General features: G+C 45.9%; 1 protein-coding gene across 2 annotated transcripts; it reads right to left on the bottom strand.

The window, feature by feature from the left end:
- Positions 1 to 474: 474 nt before the first annotated feature.
- On the bottom strand, positions 475 to 23,334 carry ROPN1L (rhophilin associated tail protein 1 like). Of its 2 annotated transcripts, none has more exons than XM_081088712.1 (6): positions 23,163 to 23,334; positions 14,844 to 15,017; positions 11,174 to 11,297; positions 9,498 to 9,659; positions 3,352 to 3,527; positions 475 to 2,309 (listed from the first exon to the last, which is right to left on the bottom strand). In XM_081088712.1, the coding sequence occupies exons 2-6, from the start codon at positions 14,972 to 14,974 to the stop codon at positions 2,246 to 2,248; spliced, it is 657 nt and encodes a 218-aa protein (XP_080944838.1). In that variant the 5' UTR covers positions 14,975 to 15,017; positions 23,163 to 23,334; the 3' UTR covers positions 475 to 2,245. The 2 variants fall into 2 exon arrangements, with proteins under 2 accessions (XP_080944838.1, XP_080944837.1); XM_081088711.1 differs by lacking the exon at positions 23,163 to 23,334 and adding an exon at positions 15,195 to 15,326.
- Between the last annotated feature and the right edge of the window lie 2 nt (positions 23,335 to 23,336).

Genomic DNA, 23,336 nt, shown 5'->3' with positions numbered 1-23,336 from the left:
CCAAAATTGTTACTCATGTATTCTAGTACCAATACTGATTACTAAAAGAACTTTTCTGTAACATTCTTCTTGAATTCACTAAGAATATTCAAATTGCTGGGCTTTAAAGTCGCTTGGGACCGTTTCTGTGGTGACGCCACCAACTGGGTACACAGTTAAGGTCACTGGTTTCGTTTTACTGCCAATTTTCAGTGCTTTCTCTTAAGTGTGATTATGTTTTATAATTACGTATAATATTTACAGGATTCCAAAATCAAATCAGCACAAAAGTAGGTTCAGAGAAGGCCAGCATCAAGCTCCGCCTCGTTCGCCCATGCCTCCCTCCTCCCGCACGGTACCATTATTTCCTGGTTCAGCCTCTGCTGTCCTACCTCCCTACTTACATTTAGGTATTTAGGAAGGCTTGCATTTTTGCTGTAACGATTACCACATGTACTTTTACATAATATCCTTAGTCTTTTCTTTTTTGGTTACTGAATGCGGGTTCTCTACTATGATCAGTGATGAAATTTCCCCTACATCTGATGTGAACATCATTTTAACATTCTTATAGACTTTCTAGCCTCAAAATTTCTGACAGATGATATGTACCTATACAGTCAGCGCATACATCCATTATTTACGATAGCATCTCCCTTCCTTAGATTCCTCACCTGGTCTTAGCTGCACAGGTAAACAATACCCAGTGCTCCCACGGTCTCACGGTGCCCTCTCCAGCCTTTCTGGTTGCCTGGCTCTCTTCCTCCAGCAGACTCCCCAGGAAGGAAGGGTTCCCTGAGGACTTGCATGTTCAAACAAGCTTCTCTGTGGCCTCTATACTCACAGCTCCTTGCCAGCTAGGTCCATGTTCATCTAGCACTGGAGGGACATGCAAGAAGGTGGGGGGAGGGGAAGAGGCACAGCACACGTCCCTTTCGGCTTCTGGCTTCCCTTTTGGTTCACCTGGGGGCCCCGCAGACCTCGAGGGCTCCAGGACCTCTCTGACTGTGCAGTCCAGGGCCAGCCTGGGGGTCGGGAGGCTCTCCTAAGTCCTCGGTTCCCTAGCTGCCCCACCTGAGGGGAAGCTGTTAATTCTATTAAACTCTCCTTTTCTGTCTCCTGATAGGCCGGAGCATCTTCATAAAATGCAAACGTCCTGTGTGCGCTCCTGGGGTGGCCAACTTTCTGTCTCAAGCCCAACACCGTTCTGGGTTCTATCGCACAGCCTTTCCGGCAGCCTGCTCCCCTCCCCATGTTTGTCCGCGCCGTGACTTACAACTGCGCTTACGCAAAACCTAAGATTCTTTTTTTCTGAGCCCCATGTATTAAGGCATTACAGCTGGGGGAAATATTTAAATTTGGGGGGGCAGTCAAGATTTTAGAAGGTTTAAAGCAACTTAAAAATTGTAAAAGCTTTTAGAAACTCCAAAAGTTACTTGTAAATTTCTCAGTAATCTCTATATGTTGTCTATTTACTGGAATGGTGACCAAAAGTCCAGGCAAATGATCATCTCAAATAAGGGAGTTTAGTGTCCCGATGAAAAATATACTTTACACACCTAAGTGCAGAAAGAAAAAGAAACCTACACGCTTTTAGATAACAGCAAAACCTTTCTCCTTCCTCCTAGCTCTGGCTTTTCACTATGCTAACACTGATTAGCAAGGTGGCCAGTGGCACAGACCAATGCGCCAAGCCATCCCCCAGCTCTCGGGAAAACTGCCCGGCGTGGTGCTGCTTGCACAGTATTCCTGTTCGGTGGACCAAGTGCTGGGCCCCGCTGCTTGTCCAGTTTGCTTCGCAGTCGTAGATGCCCTTCGGTGAGCGCAAGCTCCCAGGCCCGCCTCCCCCAGAGAAGACCCAGCTTTGGCCAGGGTGCTCCCCCAGCCTGTCTTGGGCGCAGCTGCCAGGGCATAAAGAGTTTCCCACGGAAAACCAGGATGGCGGGTTTAAGCTGCCCATCCTCCTCCCCGCTCCGCAGCTTCCGAACAGATTGTTTCAGTCAAACAGATCATTTTACTACGAGGAGTGATTCACCTTGAAGGTTCTTACAAGGACACAGTGAAGAGCAATCATTAAATAGGCCCCCCCTCCCGGACTCACTGGTCACACTCAACTTCCATCACCAGAAAAACTCACGCAACGTCTGCATGTGGTTAATGACAAGTTGTAATTGGTGCCAAGGTTTTAAAACACGCTCTTCCGACATTAAAATGTGTTTTTCTCTGTATTAATGGCATGTCTTCTGAGTTTTCTATTTGAGATTTTTTACATTTTCCTCGTTATGACGAAGAAATCCATAAGTCCTATCATGCCATTCTTTCTATTGTCTCTAAAATGGAAACAGAGAAACACACTTATTAGTAATGTCTCACGACACACAACATAAATTTTATAAAACAATGATTTAGTATAATTTAATTAAAAGGTAATTAAAATGCAATATAATCTAACAGTTTTACCTTAAAAATTACTTATGGTCAATAATCAGTAATTTCTACCTGGAAAATTAAAGCATTCTATTTTTTTGTACAAAAATGGGCATTTATTTCTAGGTGAAAAAATCAGTACTATATTTAATGAATTTTCTTTATTGACAACACAAGTTTTAGTCACTATTTAACAAAGGTCCCTTCTATTTAAAAAGGGTAGTGTGGGGCCACCAAGGGCCTGGAGGTGCTGGAAGGCCTTGGATCAGTCTGTCTGTCTCTCTCTCTCTCCCTCTCTCTCTCTCTCCTCAACCTTGTGGGAGCTGGGCTCCATCCTGCCTCACCTAGAGCCCCTTCCCCTGGAATTGCCAGGCTTCCTAGGCTTAAGCTCATGAGGGGCATTGTCACCACCCTCAGGGAGCCCCCTCTGTGGGGCCACAGCCCCTGGGGGGGGGGGCTGCCACCACCCCACCTGCCCCCAGGCTGCTTGTCCTCTGCACAGTATGGGGCACACATCTCCCGAGAGATGTGCAAGGAGCCGGGGATGAAGCTGTGTCCATAGCCCGGTCACACCTCCACCTGCAGTAGCCCCGCTTCTGCGTCTCACTGTTGAGAGTGAATTCTTTCTTACTGTTCAACATGCTATGATTTTAAACCACTTGACATACTGTCCTTCAGAATCAAGGCAAGTGTGGATAAACTTTTTGTAGAGATGGAATACATTTTCTCCTCTGATGTCTGAGAACTGAACCCCGCCTGCCCCGAGTCCCACGGAAGCCAGCGGCCTCCTGCCACCGCCTCCTCAGCAGGCCCTGGAGAGGCTCGGGTGGCCTCTCCGTCACCGTCACCGCAGGATAAGTGGGGACCAGGAATCCGAGATAAGCGGTGACGGGAGGAAGATCTCTAAGGATCCCTATGCCCAGGGCAGGGACTGCTCGTACTCACATGTTGTCCTTCAGCGAGGCGAGATAGGCTTCTGTTTCCGAAGTAGCAATATCCGAGTCCAGGCTGGACAGGTAGCGGTAGACATAGGAGAAAGTCTTGAAGGGAATGCGCGCAGGCCCCCCCTCCGGGTCCTGGGTCAGGATCTCACACAGGTTCTTCATCGCGGTGTTCAAGGACTAGGAATGGCACAGATGGGGGGGGGGGGGTGCAGGGAGGGAGGGACAATTACTGCATTTGCTAAAACTGGAATAGACAGACACTCAATTACATTTTACAGAAATTCTCCTGAAAGTACTCTATGTTCTTATCTAAATTAAGAACTAGGTGAATGTATATGTGACATAAAGAAATAAAAAGGAAAGGTCTCATCAGGATGCAACTGGTCTGGAAAAAAGTTTTAATCTACAGATTTTATATTAAAATTCGAATGACTTTTGAAGACGAGGAAGTATCAGTCTCCTAAAAGACACACCCCCTAAGCCAACGCAGAACCCTCCAGCCCTTCTGGCCCCTGGACATACCTAGGGACAAAGCAAACTGTTACCAACTGGAGGTGCCACCTGTGGAGGGGCGGGCAGGGTCCTGCTGATGCCCACCTGCCCCTGGGCTCCGTGCACGGCCTGTCCTTGCTCTGGGCCTTGTCTCAGTTCTGGAAAGCACCTGCCTTCCTCCGGCTCATGCTCCCTCCCTCTGCCTATCAGTCACCCTCATCCCATCCTGGCCGACATCCTCAACTTTCAGCCCAAATGCCCATCTTCTGGGAAGCCTTCCCCCACACCACTAAGCTGCCAGAGCTGTGACTCATCCCACTCTCCCCTTCAAGCCATGAGGGCAGGAGGAGATGCATTCAGGGTGGGGGAGCCATCGCCTGTGTAAAAGACTAGGGCTGGTTTTGTGCTAGAAACTGTCGGCCCCCTGGTGACTCCACAAGAGCACCTTGGAGGCCGCAGGGCCCACGGCCTGCGTGCAGCGGGGTACGGAGCGGCTCCTGACCTGGCTGCTACCCTCCCAGGAATTTGTGAGACAGCTGATCGTGTTGGTAGGCTGAAATCAGCCGTGGTGGGAGCAGTTACACAGTCAGGGGCAAATACTGCCAATCAGGGCCTTCCTCTCAGGAAGCTCCTGCGGGAAGAACCTGGGCTGCCCTCAGGAGAAAAGGTGGCACAGGGGGCAGTCCCAGGGGAGCTGCAGGTGGAGGGGGAGCCACAGGCCTGCTTGACCTCAACAGTGACACTGTGGGGATAGCACTCTGATGTCCTCGGGGCATGAAGAGGGCAGAACCAGGGGTTTTTTGTTTGTTTGGTGTGGTTCGTTATTGTTTTTATATATATATATGTATATATATATATATATATATATATATATATATATATATATATTATTGATTTTTTACAGAGAGAAGGGAGAGGGATAGAGAGCCAGAAACATCGATGAGAGAGAAACATCGATTAGCTGCCTCCTGCACACCCCCCACTGGGGATGTGCCCGCAACCAAGGTACATGCCCTTGACCGGAATCGAACCTGGGACCCCTCAGTCCGCAGGCCAACGCTTTATCCACTGAGCCAAACTGGTCAGGGCAAGGTGTGGTTTTTTTTAACAACCCACATTATCTGGCAGTTTCTGTGTGTTAGGAGGTGCAGAGCTTAGCTGCTCCTCTGTGACAGGCTCCATGCTGCTGGCAGACTCATCTCCTTACTGCTGTGAGACTGACAGCCTCCCTCTCTGGCCGGCCGCCTGCAGGGCCTGGACACTGGCCCTCTCACCCATGGCAGCTTCTTTCTCCACGGCTCCAGGAGCTCGACCCGGTCCTTGCAGTGAACATACAAGAAAAATCACCAGTGCTTCTGGCAGGGGGAGAGGGAGGCCGCGGGACAGCAGTGAGCTCCCTGCGCAGAACAGAACGCACCATCTGAGAGCCTGATGGGCATCTCCTTTCCTCCTCGCCCTCACGGGTGAGATGAGGACAGCCGGGCCCAGAGGCTGTCACCTGCCCCAGGTGAGCAGCTGGGCCCAGCTGCAGGCATGCTGACCAGCACATTCCACCGCGCCTGCAGCCGGGCTGGCTCAGGCAGGAGCAGACGCCTGCCACACGCCCAGGATTCCAGGCTCTGGGCTGGAGGCCTGAGCATGCGGGCTCCCCGGGGCTGGCAGCTGGGGCTCAGGGTTTCTGGGAAGCCAGCTCCCACGCTGGCCGGCGATGAAGCGCTGGTGTTGGGCGGTGTCACGATGCAGCATCGGAAGGGTCACTTTTCCCTGCCCTCCTGAGGGGACCTGGGGAACCGAAGCTGTGTGTTTAGCTTGAAACTCTGTGAAGACATGGTGCTACACTGGACTTTCCTTTTACACCCGACACAAGTGGAAGGAGGTTCCGCCGCCAAGTGCGGGAGCCCAGCGGGGAGCAGGCAGATGAGGTCTCTGTGACGGGAGGTATTTAAGGAAAAAAAATACATCGAAACACTCCAGCATCGCTGCCTTCTGCACAGGTGTGATGACAATACTGCTGTTAACATTTCTGACAGTAAGAGCTGCAGGAAAGGATTCATAAAGCAACTTGCATGGTTTTGCACTGAGCGTTTCCTTACAAACAGGTTTCTCAACTTAGAAGAGGGGAGGTAGTCAGGCTTCCCGCTCACCATGTTGGCAGGTGCCCCCTCCAACCGCCTGCCGTTGTGGTTCCCTCTAGGTACCTAAGCCTTCCGGGGGACGGGGACTGGCACCCTCACTTTGTGTGTAGCCAAGTGCTCCAGCCCGAGCCGTCATCTGAAATTCAAGTGCAGACGTGTGAGAGAAACAGACGTGGAGGCACCTATATTTCCTGAGCGTCTTCCAGGTGCCAGTTCTGTGGACTTTTTCAATTTCAGAATCTTAGCTGCTATGGTGAGGACACACCGAACCACCTCCCATGCACCCCAAGTGGCCCTTTCGGCGAGCATGGAGGTAAAAGTGAGGGCAGTCTTGACCCGCCCCTTCTGACGGAATCAGGACAGAGCAGCTCTTGCTCCCTGAGCGGCCTGACTGTGCTCAGGAGGCAGACAGTTTAACGTCAGCCAGAGGCGCTAACCCCCATCTCCGTACACTTCTCATTTAAAATGCGGTTCTGGGGCTTGTGGCAGGTGAGGGTGGGAGGCCCACATTCTCCAGGAAGATGGGACCAAGCTGGGACCGGGTCCCAGAGTGAAGCCACCTGTTGAGGACTGATGCTGCCCTTGGCATTGTCCAGGAAAGGGTCAGAGAGGCCACCATGCCCAGCAGCCGCCGCGTGTGTGGCCTGGGTGGACGGTGACAGCCGCAGTGGAAAGTGCCCCACCTGTCCTCTTCCCCCCAGGGAGACGCAGACCGGTAGTGAGGTAAGTGGTGCTGGGGGCAGGTGAGCCAGGAACCCAGAGCTGCCCCTCTGGGCGCAGTGGCTACGCCTCTGGGCTGGATCTTGTCGCTGGCTGGGGGAAGGGCTCCTCTTGGCCATCCCGGAGGAGGCTGTGAGGCCAACGGGGAAACCTGGATGGGAGGCACTGGGGACAGGAGCCCGGCGCGTCCCCACCACTGGCACGGGGGACACCGTCCATGATCCTCAGCACTAAAGTGGTGGATCAAATTGTTTGTTTTGTTTTTCTTTAAGCATGGGGGTCATTTTCTGAGCATCAGAAAGTTGTGAACCAAGTCCCCCATTCCCTACACACGGACCGAGAAAGTCCATGATGGCGTCACAGGCCACTGAGGGCGCTGCGGAAATAGAAAGACGCGGGCAGCGACCTGCACCGGCGATCATGTCACCAGGTAAGCACACGGCCCTGGGGAAGGGGACAGGAACCACCACCACAGCCGGGCGGCCAGAGGCCCTTGACCCCACCCCCCGCCCCACCTCCCCTGCAGCTTTCAACCCCACCCCCCACCCCACCTCCCCTGCAGCTTTCAACCCCACCCCCCACCCCACCTCCCCTGCAGCTTTCAACACAGGCAGAGCTCAGGCTTCAGGGATGAGAGCAGGGCGGCCCCCGGGATGGGACGCGGGGCTCCCGGGGCGGGCGCTGCCGCTCAGCACCCACAGCAGGGCCAGCACCAGGCGGTGCCGCACACACATCGGGAGGAGGGAGGGAGGGAGGGAGGGGCTAGTCTTTGTGGAAACCTTCCGCTCTGGTTTTTAAGAGAAACGCGGGCGGAGACTGTGTCAGCCGGGGCCCCGCAGCCGCCAGGGACGCGCCCACGTGGGAAGCAGAGACTGTCCAATTCTGCCCAAACCCGCCGTGGAAACGAGGCAGTAATCCGTTCTGAATTACTCCTCGTTCGTCCCCCTTCACGTTTTCACTTCCTCTTCTGTTTTAAGCATAAAGATAAATGCTCAGATGCCAAACTACTCCAAGAATCGTCTGGGGAAGTCGCAGCTCCAAGCTCCCCGCCCACGTGGGGTCCAGGGGCGTCCCAAAGGCCAAGCTCACAGGCCTCAGCCCTCAGCCCCTGCCGATGACGCGGTGGGAACTCGCTCTGCACCCCCTCACCCCCACCCCTCACCGCACCCCGAGGCTTTCACACGCGAACCTCATCGCACAGCCGGAAGGGGCTCGGCGAGAGGGGAGGCGCGGGCACAGCCGGACCGCGTCACCTTCCCCAGGACGCGCTCCTGGACGACGGCGCCCTCCAGCGTCACACACGACACATGGACCAGGCCGCCTCGCCAAACAGATTCCCTGTGCTCTTCCATCTGGGGCTTCGTCTCCACAATTAGGGAGATAGAAATGACAAAGATGGAGCCCAAAATATGAGACATTCTGCTTTCTCATCATTATTAAGATATAAATTCCACCTAAGTTTAGAGGCACGAACATTAATTCAAACACTGGTTCAAATATTCTCTATTAATGTTGTATCACTAAGACCTACAGGAACACCACCACATGAAGTTTTCCCTAGTAACTAACTTGTCTTCGTCCTTCCCTATAGCACCCCTCTGAGATGCCTCCCTGGAGACACCCGGCCTGTCTTTCCTACGTGGTCAGCCAGTGGCCAGCCCTGGCACCATTAGCTTTGGGGCAGTCACACAACGCAAGTTGCAGGCAGCCAGCAGCCCCACCCCTGGGCTCCCTGGGTTTGCAGGTTCTCCCTGGGCCCTTAATAGGCAGTAAGTTGCAGAGTGTTCCCACCCGGGGGTTATGCGACAGAGGTGTTATGTCATGATACAGATGAATAAATGTAGAGATCTCATTGGGAATGAAAAAAGGTTCCAGAAGATTATCAACAACATAATTATCTCTTCAAAAAGATAAAATCAACTACAGTGAAATCAGGCATTTCCCAGGGTCTGCATGTGATAAAAGGGAAGCGTGAGCTTCGACAGAGCCTGGCTGCAGGCGGGTCAGTTTTGTCAGTGTTCGTGATCGTGTGGGGCAGTATTACAGAAAGTCCTTGTTAAAAATTAAAATCGAATCAAAGAGGCCCACGCATGGACCCACGGCAAGCGGGTGCCATGAAGTGAGGGGTATGAATTACCCAGTTAGGGCCTCTGGGGTCCAAAGACTGGGGAGTTTGCTCATCCCTGAAGTAAAGCGAGTTCTCTCTTCTCAACCTCCTCTAAGAGCTTAAAAGTGGTAGCTCTCCCTTCACTAGACCCACACATCTCAGCGTCTCAGCGTGACTCAAACACGGGAGCTGGCTCCGCCCCCATGGCACCCCTCTCCTGGGCTCGGGAACCCTCTGGTCTCTGAAACAGCAGGGTCATCTTGTCTTCACCCCTAAGCGCTTGGGTTATATTTTACCATCAGCAAAGCTGTACTGTATCTGTTAGTTACTAACAATAGATTTTAACTAAAGTATAAAATAATTCTGTGCCTCTCTCCATAATTAGGAAAACAGGTATTATCCATTTACCAAATGATATGTGGTTTAATAAAACCTACATACATTTTTAACGGTATCCATATGTTTTATCTACTGTTAACATCTTTTAATTTGAGGTATTCACAAGTATTTAATTTCTGTACATTAGAATAACTATAAGCCTGAAAATACAATAGGTATCTGAAAAAATATTGCTTTTCTGAGACAAAGTTACTAAAATAATGTGTTCCCTTCAGTGACAGAAACCCCTAAGTAATTTTCCAGCCAGGCCTATGATTACACGTAATTATCAACATGCCATTTCTAGGTACGTACCCCACCAAGCATGCTACATCCAAGTGCTAAAAATTTTATCCACTCGATTCTGTATTCACAAGGATCCAATTGTAAGAGAGCTCTGAATTTTTCCATTGGCAGGCACAAACTTCTCCATTTCTGTTCAAGGTCGACTAATTCCACGTATTGCTTGTGGCTACACTGTTTAGAAAACACAATATAATACAATTGACATAAGTTTAAAACCCCACAGAATCCTCTAATGCTGTGAGCATTTGCACATACACCGCATACTCCATGCAGGGACTGGTGGCCTGACTTCATGGCCCTGTTAGCCCTGCGGAGGGAGGGGGACGTGTGCAGTGGGAGGGGCAACGTGCAGGGAGTGGGGACACTAAGCTTGGCAACAATGTTCACAGCAATTTACTTAAAATAAGGGCCGTGAAGCAAATGTGGCATAGTGCTGTAACTTAATAAGCAGGGCCTGCCGGTGCTGGGGATGGCGTCCTCTGTTATCTGACTGTAATCCTTGACAATCAAAACTTTTAAAATCCCACCCCATAAACATGCGAATAATTACATGGGAGTAATCTTTAAACTATATTTCTTCCTTCTATTTCAAAACAAGCAGTGAAAATGGGTAACTTCTGCGACCTGCTAGTACTAATCTGTGTGAAGGGCTTTCAGCAACACTATCATGTCCTTCCCCAAGCTACCCTCTTTCCATGGTTATTCGTGTCCCCTTTTAATAGAGAGCCATGGAAAATCTGGTTTCAAAGTCAGTGCATCCGGTCCAGAAGCCCAGTACTTCAAAATGTATAAAGGGCTCTATGTTGTATACCTGAAACTAACATTATAGTGTATGTCAACTGTAATTGAAAAGTACGCCGAAACCGGTTTGGCTCAGTGGATGGAGCATCGGCCTGCGGATTGAAAGGTCCCAGGTTCGATTCCGGTCAAGGGCATGTACCTGGGTTGCGGGCACATCCCCAGTAGGAGATGTGCAGGAGGCAGCTAATCGATGTTTCTCTCTCATCGATATTTCTAACTCTCTATCCCTCTCCCTTCCTCTCTGTAAAAAATCAATAAAATATATTTAAAAAAAAAGTAAAAAATTGGGGTTTTTTTCTTCATGTATAATGGGGACCTGTCACTTTAAAAATCAAAATCATTTTTAGTAATATGACCCACTCATCTGAATGCCGAGCCTCAAGGCTGGGTGATGTGCTTCCTACTAACTCATTTTTCTAAAAGCGAGCCAGTGGGTGGAGAAGACTCACCGAGGGCTGTCTGGCAGGACCAGGCCCAGGCTGTCTGGCGGGTTGGAAACCAGCCTCCCAGGGCAACCGTCCTTCAGATGACCACTTTGGCATGCACACAGCTTCATCAACACCCTTCAAAAGGGCTTTGCCACCCCCCTGTCTAAAATGTCATGCTTTTATATCTTCAGCCTTTTTTTAGTCCAACACCTAAGCATCTTAATTTGATATTTAAAAGAAATTATATTTCACTTTTCTACAATCTAATCATGAATAGCTATTGTGGGTTCTTTCAATTAAAGAAAGGCACTGAATACAACAAATTCCTTTTTGAATGAAATTCAAAGGTTTATTGCAGGGGAAGCGACTTGCGAGATGATGGTGGTGGTTTGTGTCAGGCCTCAGGGGCACCGGCTTTCTCGCGGGTTAAGCCGACTGGTGGCATAGCCCTTATACCTGCTTGTGCAGCACTTTGAGCATTCCTTGAGTCAGGCCAGTATCTGTTTTCTGAGTGGCCACGGGCATTTCAATTCTGTCCTTTACAGGAAGTGGATCTCCTCTTGACAATGCTGAGAAATACCTAACAACAACAACAGATATCTCTGAAGACTCATCAATACACAAAAGGCAAATTAATACTAATGGCTGCGCTTTCTTAAAGGAGCCCAAAGCCCAGCAGTGATCAAGGAGGAGAGCTCGAGTCCGAAGGGCAGTCTGTCCCGGTCCCTCCACGCTCTCCTCCTTGCCCTCTCTGCCGCCTCCGTGTCTCTGTCCGTGAAGCGGGGACAAGGACGGTCTGTCTCAGGGCTCCAGGGAGTGCTGAGCGGACACCACACGCGCTGTTCTCATCCAGCAAACACCATGGGGGGCCCTGGAATGTGGCCAGAGGCACTGGACGATGCAGGCCACGGCATCCAAGGGCAAGGCCACGGTCCAGTGTTCCACTGTAGCAGCTGAGGTGTGCTCTTCCCTTTTCTGGGCCCTGCTGTTTTTCTGGGGGTTGAGAGCATCCCTCTCTGCCTATTCACCTCTCAGGCACCCAGATCAGGGATGTTCTGTTGGCTCCACTGAGGATGGGCTGTGCCACTCTGCCATGTCAGAGACCACCCTCCCTCACACTTCACTGTTCCTGCCTTGTTTTGTTTGTTTTTTTGTTGTATTTTTTAGTATTTTTCCCCTTAATTGTTCCTTTCTGGGCTCCCGATATTGCTGCTTATGTTGGGGGAAGATAGGGGCACAGAAATGTTTTGGGGCAACAAGTCAAGAGGGGGCACACACCCAGCCTCTGGCAGTGGGAGGGGTACTGGGCAGTTTCTTCTGCAAAACCCACTCCCCTGGGGCCAGCATGCCAGAGGGGGCAGCTGCTGAGCCCTGTCACATGCAGCTCTAACAACTAACACCGCGAAAAGAAACAACACATCCAGGGAAAGAGCTCTCGGCCATCCACCAGGGCCACGGGTTATAAGTTAAAAGATATGAGTCACTGGAAACAACTCTGAATAAGTAACAACATGTAGCAAGATATCTGATGGACTAAAACAAATTTTATAACTCGTCCTGTTTCTTCACCCCTCAAATTCAACTTTGCTTTCATGCTTTTAAGACATCTCCAGACACATCTTGTTTAAAGGTTAGAGGGAGAGTCAAGATGAAGGCAGCAGTTAGACCAATGTGGACCTTAAGAGCCAAATGCCAGGCTGAGGGTGGGTGCTTAGATTTGCCATATTGTTCCTAATTGCAGTTTCCACTTCATGGACTTTATTCTTCATAACCTATCAAGCCATCCCCAAGCCTGATAGGGCCTGTAGAACAGGGGCAATGTGGGTCCTTCCCCATCCCAAGAAGGCACTGGCAATTTCCAGAGAAATTCTGGTTGTCACCACAGGAGGGAGATGGTGTTCCTGCCATCTAGTGGGTGCAGAACAGGATTAGGCTAAGGATCCTACACCTCATCCTCCTCATACACCACCCAAAAGTTGTCCCCTCCAAAGTGTCAAATGAGCCAAGGCTGGGGAAGCCCACATAAGTGGCAAGACCAGCTTGTGTTAGACTCTGCTAGTTCCCTGGAGGCACCTGTGAGCAAAAGCAGCCTTCTAGTACTAAACCCATTCTGCCCTCCATCATACTGAGTGATGCACAACTGCTGGGTGACATCATAAGGCACAGCTGATTAGCTGTGACATCACAGCAGAGTACACAGGCTGGGGGGCAAGGCTGTCCCACCTTTGCCACTGGAACACCTCGTTTGAAAAGAATGCTAACCTGAAAGTCAACTTGCGTCTGCCACAGCAGAGTTACTTCCATATGCACCCTGGTTTTCTGCTCTGTTTTTGCATTTTCTTCCTCCCGGCACAGCCCCTTTATTCATATGCTGTGTCCTCCTCCTGAATACCCTCCACCTTGTCCTAACCCCAATCTCTGCCTACGAAATCTCTCCAAGGCCAAGTCACCTTCTTCTGAACAACGTCCTAACAGAGTGTATTCTGGGACAGCCAGAACACATCCGAGTCCATCACACACACACTGCTTAATGAATAATGCTTGATTTTTCTCCTAAACTCCGAAATTGTTCTTGAAATGAGTTGCATAGAAGATTCAGAAAGTTTTCAACTTAGCCTTTTAAATTAAAGTGAAGCTTAAAATAGTTGTCTCTAAAGTGTTACAAATATAATTTAATGGTCCAAATAAAAATGATTAAGTCACAAATAAATCTTACAAGTCCTATCTTTTTTTTTATTTTACTATCTTTTATTTAGGCTTGAATAATGGTTAAAACCAGAGGCCGTAATTTATTTTTAAGAACCTTGAAAGGTTACTTCGGAAGCAATTGACCAAAGTGTCAGAGGCAAAGTGCCAATTAGCAAGTAGTCAGTAGCCTCATATGGGAGGTTCGGTAAGATATCTAGGCCCTCATCCTGGAACTGTGTGTCGTATTTTGCATGGTAATAGGGACTTTGCCTATGATGAGATGGGGAAATTATTCTGTATTATCTAGATGGGTCCTAAATGCAATCACAAGTGTCCTCAGACTAGGGAGGTAGAGGGAGACCTGAAGCTGTCATACTTCTGGCTTTAAAGATGGAGGAAGGGGCCATGAGCCAAAGAATATAAGGAATGCAGCTCTAGAAGCTGGAAAAACCAAGCAAACAGATCGATTCCCCCTTGCACCTCCAGACAGAGTAAAGCCTTGCCAACATCTTGACTTCAGCCTGGCGACACTGATGTTGGACTTTTGGCCACCAGAACTGTAAGAGAATAAATGTTGTATAAATCCATCAAATTTTATGGGATTTTGTACAGCAGTTCATAGGAAACTAATTCACTGGTTATATAGTTTAGAGGGCAGCAAAATTCGATACGCCATTTGCTAAAACATTTTAGAAACATTTATACTGATTCTTGTGGTCATAAAATTAAGCTTCTATGCCTGTTTACTGGAAAAGGGCAAAGAGCTTTCCTATAAAATCAAAAGGGTTTCTTTTAATGGTTCTAAGGTCTGTTGACTTGTAACTTTAAAATTAGGAATGTCTGTTCCTGGAAATAGGACATTTGCAACAAGCAACTGTGAAGGCTCGTTTGCTGTGAACCACGCTGGGCAGAGTTTAGCCTTCCCAGCCTTGGGCTGAGTACCCCAACATGACTTCCACGGTTCTGGGTCAGCCAGTCCCTAACCCTGGGGGGATTCCCTGAGGAGGAACAACACAGCCATACAATTTCTCCTTGTAAAAACCACCTTGCAAATAAAATAAAGGGACTGTGGTTATAGTTTTATAATGCAATGCAGAAACTTTATACCCAAAGCACTTGCTTTCTAAGTTTTGGTCTATCTGCTTAAATACCACTCTCCATTATATTGGGATAAGGACACATACGTAATACCTTAATAAAAAATAAAAATAAAAAAAAATACCACTCTCCAACAATGGAATTGTTGCTATTCTGTAACAAGTGAGTGTTTTGCAGTAACTTCTGGTCCCATGGTCAATAAACCACGGTGCTTCCTCGATGGATACTTAGGTGTAGATACCACTGATGCTAAAGTGAAGTCTTGCTGACACTCAGAGTGTCCTGGGCGTTGGACCACCGCTCCAGGACCGAGGATTCACCAGCACGCCCGGGCGCTTACCCCGCGGCCCACTGCAGCACGTCGGCGGGCTGGGTGCGGATCGCTGCCTTGGTGAACTGCTTCAGGATGTCCGGCAGTTCCGGTGGGATGTGGATCTGCTGCGCGCAGAATAAGGTGTCGGGAAGCGGCATCGCTCTCCCAAGACCAGGACCTGGCTGGGACGATCTGGGTGTGCTGCGGGGAAGTAAGGGCGGAGAGTCAGCCTGGGGCCGCCCGCCCTCCCCCAGGTTTGGGACAGGGCCGGCGGGCGGGACCGAGGTCCAGCAGCCGGGTCTGGGCCGGGTCCTGGGTTTGGGATCCGGCCAAGAGCTGGTTTTCCCGGGGGTTCGGGCGGCCTGCGGGAGCTCTTACCCGCTCGTCTTCGGCCTCCTCGGAAACTGAGGACCAACCGTCCCCTCTAGCGGCCCAAGCACAGCTGCTCAGAAGCGCTAACCGGTGCTATTGTTTCGCAACGGTATCCAGGCAACCGGCACGCGCGCGGGGACGGACCCCGCCCCCTAGCGCCGCGCACGCGCACACGCCTCGAGCCGAGGGTGGGTTGTCCCAAGGGCAATGCGCGTGCGCAGTCTGACTTTGGCTCCCTGGTCTCCTAACCTTTACCACTAACCTAGTTTAGAGAGAGCTGACCGTTTCACTTAGAAAAGGGGCTTTTGATCGCTTTCCCACTGCCGACTGTGAAAGGAGAATTCACAAAGGCCGCCACCCCTTCTCCTTGCTCTGGCCACGTGAAGCTTAGGGCAGGGGTGACTGGGGTCCTCCCACGTTGGAAACGGTCAAGTCGCGAAGGCTGATCCGTCGGTGCTGGCACACGTGCCCCCGTCTCCATCAATTTCCTCGTGCATCCGAGCGGTTCCCCTTAGTGAACTCATTCTTCAGATCCCAGTTTAAAAGCTACTTAGAGTTTAGACGGGGGAAGTTTCAGTTTAACTGGTTTCTTAAGTTAGGGTGGTTGAGCCAATCTGAGTGAAAGAGAAAATAAGCCACTCCTGACACAGTAGCTTTGGGTGGACGAGTAAAGGAAACGTCCATTCTGGTGGGTGCTGGCCAGGGCAGCATTCGAGGGGTGAGCCCTGGTTTAGGGGTATCCTGGCTGGTGGCTGCAGCGGCCCCTAGCACCCATGCTGAATGAAAGAGCCCTGAGACCCCCCTCCACACAGGAAGGCTCACCTCTAGGGAGGACTATGGAGAACTAGAATGAGCTATGTCCAGGTGGGGTCAGGGACAGGTCCTCCTTCCCGCCCTGAAGATGCAAAGCCCCAACCTTGACTCCTCTACACACACGTTTTCAAATGAACAGCATTAGCAAAAACTGAAAATAGTCACGAATGCTGATGACATGGGAAATCAAGAAATCGCATACACTGATGAAAGAGGAGTGTTAATTAGTACGTTTTGGGGCAATTTGGCACTTTAAAATGTTGATGACTTAGCAATCTTAGAGAAATTTATCCTACAGATATTCTAGCCTAAGTATGTAAGGTAATATGGACAAAAATGTTTACTACAGCATATAATAAAATGGGGTAACTAGTTCAGAAAAGTTAAATCGTAGTCTTACCCACAGGATAGAATACAATACAGCCAGAATTTTTAAACGGGGTGGCTGACATAAAAAGGTGTTTGTGAAACAAAGTGAAAGGAAGCAGCACCCTGTAGAGCAGGCTGGGGCGCATGTCACCTGCACTGTGATGGAGGCGTCTGGCCTACGCTGACGTGGTTACCTCTGGAGAAGGGCACAGGGCTTTCAGGTTTCATTTTAACCATATATACATTATTTTGATTCTGACTTATTTACTTCCTCAACAATACTGAATGCTAACTATGTCCCAAGGACTGTTGTGGAACACAGTAGTAATCCCCAAATAGTTATTTTTCAAAATCTCTGGAGCTTACATCCACATGAGGGAAAACATCAACGATAGGTAAACTTGATAGTAGGTTAATAAATAAGAAAGAGAAAAAATACAGAAGAGACAGGAATGCCCCAGTAGCTGCAATTTTAGATAAGCCTCACCAAAGAAATGAGGATAGGGAGCGCCTGGACAAAGAACAGTAAAGTACGGCAAACAGAAGTGCAAAGGCCCTGGGGTTAGGCCTGTTCTAGAAAAAAAGGCTGGGGCAGTAAACACAGGGTGTGATGGGTCAGGGAGGGTGTGGACTTGTGAAAAGTTCTGTTCTGGTCGATTCTATCTTTTCAGTGAAATAAGAATACAAGTCAGCAGCCAAAAATGAGAAAATACCTTTTTTCCATTTAAAGGAAAAAAGGTATGAACTGGTCCACTAGAGTCAATATTAACATAGTATTACTTTTTGAAATAAATTGCACAGATTTGAAGTGTGCAATTTGATACATTTTGACACATGTAGACATGTCAGACCAGAACCCCTTCAAGACAGTGAACACATTCATCACCCTGGTTTCTTCATGCCCCCTTTAAAATCCAAGTCCCTCCTCGCCACCCACACTGATCTGCCTTCCTATAGATAGGTTTCTTTGTATTTTCTGGACTTTTATATAAACAAAAGCATACATTTTTGGTCTACTTTCACTTAGCATATTTTGAGATTTGTACATGTTGTGTATGTCAATAGTTAATTGCTTTTCATTGTATTGATAATTTACCCATTCACTTGCTGATGGGCATATGGATTGTTTCCAGCTTCGGGCTATTACAAATAAAAGTACTATAAACACTCATGTGCAATTCTTCATATGGATTTACACATTTTTTTCTCGGCAAATAATTAGGAGTGGTGAGTACATATTTTAATCTATTAAGAAATGCCCAACTCTTTTCCCCAGGAGTTGCACCATTTTACTTTCCCTCCAGCAGAGTATGGGAGTCCCAGTTTCCCTACATCCTCACCAACCCATGATACCATCAGTATTTTTAATTTTAGCCTTTCTAATAGATATGTGGTGGGATCACATTGTGGTTTTACTGTGCATTTTCCAAATGACTAATGATGTTGAACAGGTTTGCATGTGTTTATTTGCCGTCTGTATACCACCTTTAGTCTTTTTAAATATTTGCCCATTTTTAAATCAACAAGTAGGTTTTCTTACTACAGTATTTTGAGACTTATGTGAATGCATGTATTTTATTTAAACCTTTTTAAAAATATATTTTCATTGGTTTCAGACAAGGAGAGGGAGAAACATCAATGATGAGAATCATTGATCAGCTGCCTCCTGCACGCCCCCAACTGGGGATCGAGCCTGAAACCCAGGCATGTGCCCTTGACCAGAATCGAACCTGGGACCATTCAGTACACAGGCCGACACTCTGTCCACTAAGCCAAACCAGCTAGGGCTGAATGCATGTACTTTATCAGAAACGTTTGGCAAACTTTTTCTGCCACTCCATGGCTTGTCTTTTCGTTCTCTAAACAGTATACTTCAAAGGGCAGGTGTTTTCCATTTTGATCAAGTCCAAGTCATCAAATTTTTCTTCTATTGGTTGTGCTTTTGGGGTTGTATCCAAATCTGTGATTAACCGCAGGCTAAACATTTTTCCTTTGCTTTCTTCTAGAAGTTATAGATTGGAGTTTTATACTTAGGGCTATAATTTATTTTGAGTTAACTTTTACGTATGTTGAGATATAGATCAATTTTTAATTTTTCATCTGGATGTCCAATTATTCCAGCACTATTTGTTCAACTTTTGTACCTTTGACAAAAATCAGCTATCCATATACATGTGGGTTTATTTCTAGACTGACTGACTATTCTGCTCCATCAGACCAATGGATTCGTGCAGCCAGCAGAAGGGGTTCATCCATTTGGGCAAAAAAAAACAAATGAATGGGCTTCCTGGCATAAGCCTTTTTGTCCTACAGAAGCTACTAAGCAAGCAAGCAGCAGAAAGACACAACACTGTTACCTGTGCAAAATAAAATTTCAGGAAGATGATTAGATAATGTAAGGATTGCCAAAAGGGACCTCCGCCAGTTTACTGGCTCTTGACATATGGATGGTTTTAGTGGTGTGGGACTGAGTGGAAGTAAACTGCAGGAGGTTGACAGGAATTGTGAGGGTGTGGGGGAAGGGTGCCTATATAGACCAAATAGTAACTAAGGACATACCTAGGTCATCACAGACTCTGCCTAGGGAGATCCTGTATCTGTTCCTTGTGGCAATCTTATGCATATCTCTAATAAAATCTTTTGCTCATTTTTCTGTTCTTTCCCACTCTAACTGGACTTCTTAAAGGCAGACCCCATGCCTCATTCAACTATAATACTGAGTACAGTGCAAGGAAACAAAATAGACACCAGAAATACATGCGTATGTGGGGGCTGGGGCTAGAAGGGGAGGTTACCTTCCCAGATCCTTAATCCACTTGTGGTATTGGTTCTATGTTTGCAACAAGAAGGGCTGCAAACTGCAGGATGGGGGGGGGGGGGCTGCTTAATGGCCACTTCTGAGATTCACCATGCAATTGCCTTTGCTGTAAAAATTCAACTTCACAGATTAAAGATGCTCTATGGTTCAAACTGCACTTCACCCACACCACTACATTTAAAATAAAAATGCACTTGATTAAAAAAACCATAGGGGGGGTAAATGGTGGTAGACGGAGACTTAACTTGGGGTGAACACACAATAGTGTACAGATTATGTGCTATATAGAATTGTGCACCTAAAACCTGTATAATTTTGTTAGCCAGTGTCACTCCCAATAAATTTAATAAAAAGGAAAAAAAATCATGGAACAAAACCCAACCTAGAAACAAAGAAAAATTAGAAACAAAAAGATCTCTTCATACAGCACAGTTAGGAGGAAAAAAAACCTCATGGAATCCTTTCCTTTTTCTCTGAGACTTACAGTCAATTACATAAAATGGGTTTGATTGGCTTTACTCTATCCAAGTAGCTACCTAAAATAGGCAACCTGGTGAAGCTCTGATGTTCAGACCTTATAGTTGAGGCAAAGAGGTGGGTGGCACAGATGAGGGCCTTCCTCTACTCTTCCCAATGAAGATAGTCTATTACAGTGAGGGAGAGAGGAGAGGAGGGATGTGTCCTCTGCCACTATCATTTTAAATTTATACTTAGAACAGAGGGGCTATCATCACATGTAACTTGAATTATTTTACTTTCATAATTATGTTGAATGTATCTGGATTATCAACTTATGCTAATAATACACATTTCTGTAACTCTCAAGCAATCTTGCAATAAAGCAAAAACCAACAAGGAAAAAAAAAAAAACTCGACTACAACTAAGGTTCACTTTATTCAATCTTGTTCTCTCAACTCAGAAGACAACAAATGACCACATAAAAAAGGGGAACATTTCAGAATATATACATAAAATTGGTCTGGGTATCTAAGATGTTTGCTTTAATAGAAAATTGGTATCCCAAATAACAGTATTCTACTTAGCTTCTATAGTACTCATGCCCAGGCTTTATGGTCACTACGTATTCATTGAAGGTACTATATTACTTCCATGACTAAAAATGAGGCACTCATAAGACAGAAAGAAATGAAAAGATATATACTGTCTATCTTCATGCTGTATTAATGGTTTTATCTGAAAGTAGCCCTTGCTCATCCTGGCTGTTAAAAAAAAAGATATAGGGCAGTAAATGGGGTGAAGGGAAACATCTGCTTGAGGGAGCAAATTAAGTAAAAAGATCCAAGACAGCTCCAGCAAGTCAGAAAATCTCCACAAATGAGGCTTTTTAATAATACTTTAGTGGTAAGGCATTTCACTTTTGTCTTTTTTTAATTGTGACTCATTAGATACCATTCTAAAGAAGTATTTTAAACACAATCATTTAATTTTATAATGGAAAAAACTTATCACAGTAAATAGAAAGCTTAAAATAATCCTGAACATGAGAATAAGAAGCTAACTTGTGATGTTTGTGCCAGTGTTCTATAGAGTGTGTGTGTGTTTCTGAGTGTGTAAACGCAATACAATGTAGAAATATCCAGTGTGTGTGTGTGTGTTGTGTGTGTAAACACAATACAATGTAGAAATGTCCAGTGCTGCTTTGCATTGTTTTAAAAAGTCATCAATTCATCCTAAATTCAAGAATTAGACTTTAATGATAGCATTTTGCCAATACAGATATTACATATCTAAGATCAAATCATTTGAGAAAAACTTACTTTCTATTACTTGAATAAGGGAAAGGAAAAAAAACACCAAGTCAAGAATCCACAGTAATAGCAGTTATATTAAATGTTGAAATAAAAACTACTTTTGTTTACATCTGGAATTGAGATGTCTAATCTCTACTGTTTCTCCAAAAAACTAACAGGAAAAGATCACCTAAAAACATTTAGTTTTAAAGCTTGCCATACACAAACTTCACATTGGCATTTTTTTTCTGTTTGCATCTCAACTTTTAGTACTTAGTATTAAGTTTAAAAATCAAACATAATTTGCTAATAATGAACAACTGCACACCTGATACTAATGGCCATTTGGTAACCAGTCATGTAAAACTAACCCTAAATGTTGATTTGTCTTCAATTTATAAATAGTAAAAGTAAAGCAAAAAAGTTTTCTCTCCTAATTAACTTCCTTAAAGACTATTTAAACCCAATGTAAAATGAAGTAAAACTACACTATTATTAAAAATAAATTCTACATGAAGAAGGGCAGCAATACTAGCACTTTCTGAACTAGTTATTTTAAATATTTCTAAGACGACTGGCTAATAAAATCTTGATGCTACCCATGTAAATAGTAATCAGCAGATGCTTTCCTTGGGAAAGTATTCATCTTTTTGAAAACAGGACAAAGCACAACTGGAAAATTGGGGGAAATCATTACATAAGACAAGATAAAGTTATTGCAAGTGAAATGGAGGGCAACTTTTTGGCCATTCATATATATATATTTTATAAAGTATCTGATAAGATTCATTTAAAAATGTTGTAGAATAACAATTTTTAATCTTTTGTGGTATCTGCCTATATCTTCCTGGTAAAACAGGTAAATATGTTCCAATGACTTTATGTCAATATCTACAAAGTCTCTGAAAATTTCAAAAGAAACCTAAATTAATATAATCAAGTTATATGCCAAATTTGATAGTTTCTCTATTTGTATGGACATATACCATGACAGGTGGCAATATGATTTAAAATGCTCATTTTTAAAGTAGAACTAAATTTCTAAGTGAAGGCAGGGCTCACAAAGACCTTATTTTAAATACAAGAGAAAGGCCTACTGCAAAGTGCTAAAAAGTATAACACTGAATCCTAAGGCAAGCTTTTTTAAATATATATACTGATGTTTTAAAATGTAGAGTTAAGTAGTTGCTTACCACTTTGGGAAAAATTGTTGAATTATAAAACCAGAACATTTGCTTTTTATTTCGGTAGCTTATGTTTGGCTGACTTTCATATTTAAAAAATCTTCAGATAGGAGTTATGGGCTTTAATACTATATGGAAATTCTTGTATGGTTTCTGAAGACCTATGCTGTTCATTTTCTCTGAGAACTTTTAGGTTATCATTGAAAAACAAACACTACCCTTACATTAAACCATGACCATTAAATACTTGGATCATGTGCCTAACTTTTGTTTCTCTAAACTTCTACTTGCAGCTTTGGCTATACGGGAAAAAACCAAGTTTATGTGTTCAGTTCTCTGAGATTTTACAGCACATTTCCAATGAGATACATTCTACACTCCATTAAACTGCCAACTCAGCCAGGTTCCTTCTGGACAAATAAAATCAATTTGATTTTGTTTGTAGTTTTATTCTGTAAATAAAAAATTTTAGAAACCTTGGGATTTTTATTCATGAAAAACAAGGAGAAATGTACTCCCTAATCCTCACCCAATGATGTACTAACCAGCAGGACTATGTTCTAACCAGTCTTTCCTAATGCTGTCAATCTCAGACCACAAACCATGTCTACATTTAAGGAACACCTCAGTCTGTCCCCACTCCAGTAAGATGCAGTGTCATTGGTGACGATATACTGTAAGACTTATGATCTTGCATGACTTTTGGCTACTGCTGCCAAAACAGAAAAAGAGATAGCTCTGTGGGAAAGGGAGGATGAGGAGACTAAAGAAAATCTTCTTTTGGACTTTTCCCCCCTCTAAGTATAGGCATGCCCCTAACAAGCACAAAAACCCAACTCCCAATGCTAATCACTAGGAATATTAAATTATCAAAATTAAAAATAATTTCCTCAACTAGCACAAGATACTATACAATATTACAAACACAGACACATGAAAAAAAAATCAGGCAGTAGAAAATGTACAACAGCTTTGGTGTTATACAAAATAACTTCCAAAAACGATCGACAGTGAAGCACAAAGTTCATATTTTCTTACCACAGAAACTCCACTGCTGATTTCTGTTTCCTTTTACGTTCTTGGTAAGGTTTCAACAGCCATGACAGACAGAATGTACAGTTCACTTCATAAAAACTGCTAGGAACACCATGACATTGTGCTCCAGAGACGTCATTAGTAAGTCTCACTTCTGTACTGTGGCTCTGTGGCACT

The sequence above is a fragment of the Myotis nattereri genome (genome assembly GCF_964212035.1).
Source record: "Myotis nattereri genome assembly, chromosome: 4".
NCBI classification, from domain to species: domain Eukaryota; kingdom Metazoa; phylum Chordata; class Mammalia; order Chiroptera; family Vespertilionidae; genus Myotis; species Myotis nattereri.
The sequence above is the reverse complement of the archived record's forward strand: the minus strand, read 5'-3'. Positions and strand labels throughout refer to the sequence as shown.

Coding starts and splice junctions, on each gene's coding strand:
- ROPN1L (XM_081088712.1), bottom strand. CDS start 14,974: ATGCCGCTTCCCGACACCTTATTCTGCGCGCAGCAGATCCACATCCCA. Junction 11,298..14,843: donor GTGCTGCAGTGGGCCGCGGG/GTAAGCGCCCGG, acceptor TGTTGTTGTTAG/GTATTTCTCAGCATTGTCAA. Junction 2,310..3,351: donor GCCTCGCTGAAGGACAACAT/GTGAGTACGAGC, acceptor TTTCCATTTTAG/AGACAATAGAAAGAATGGCA.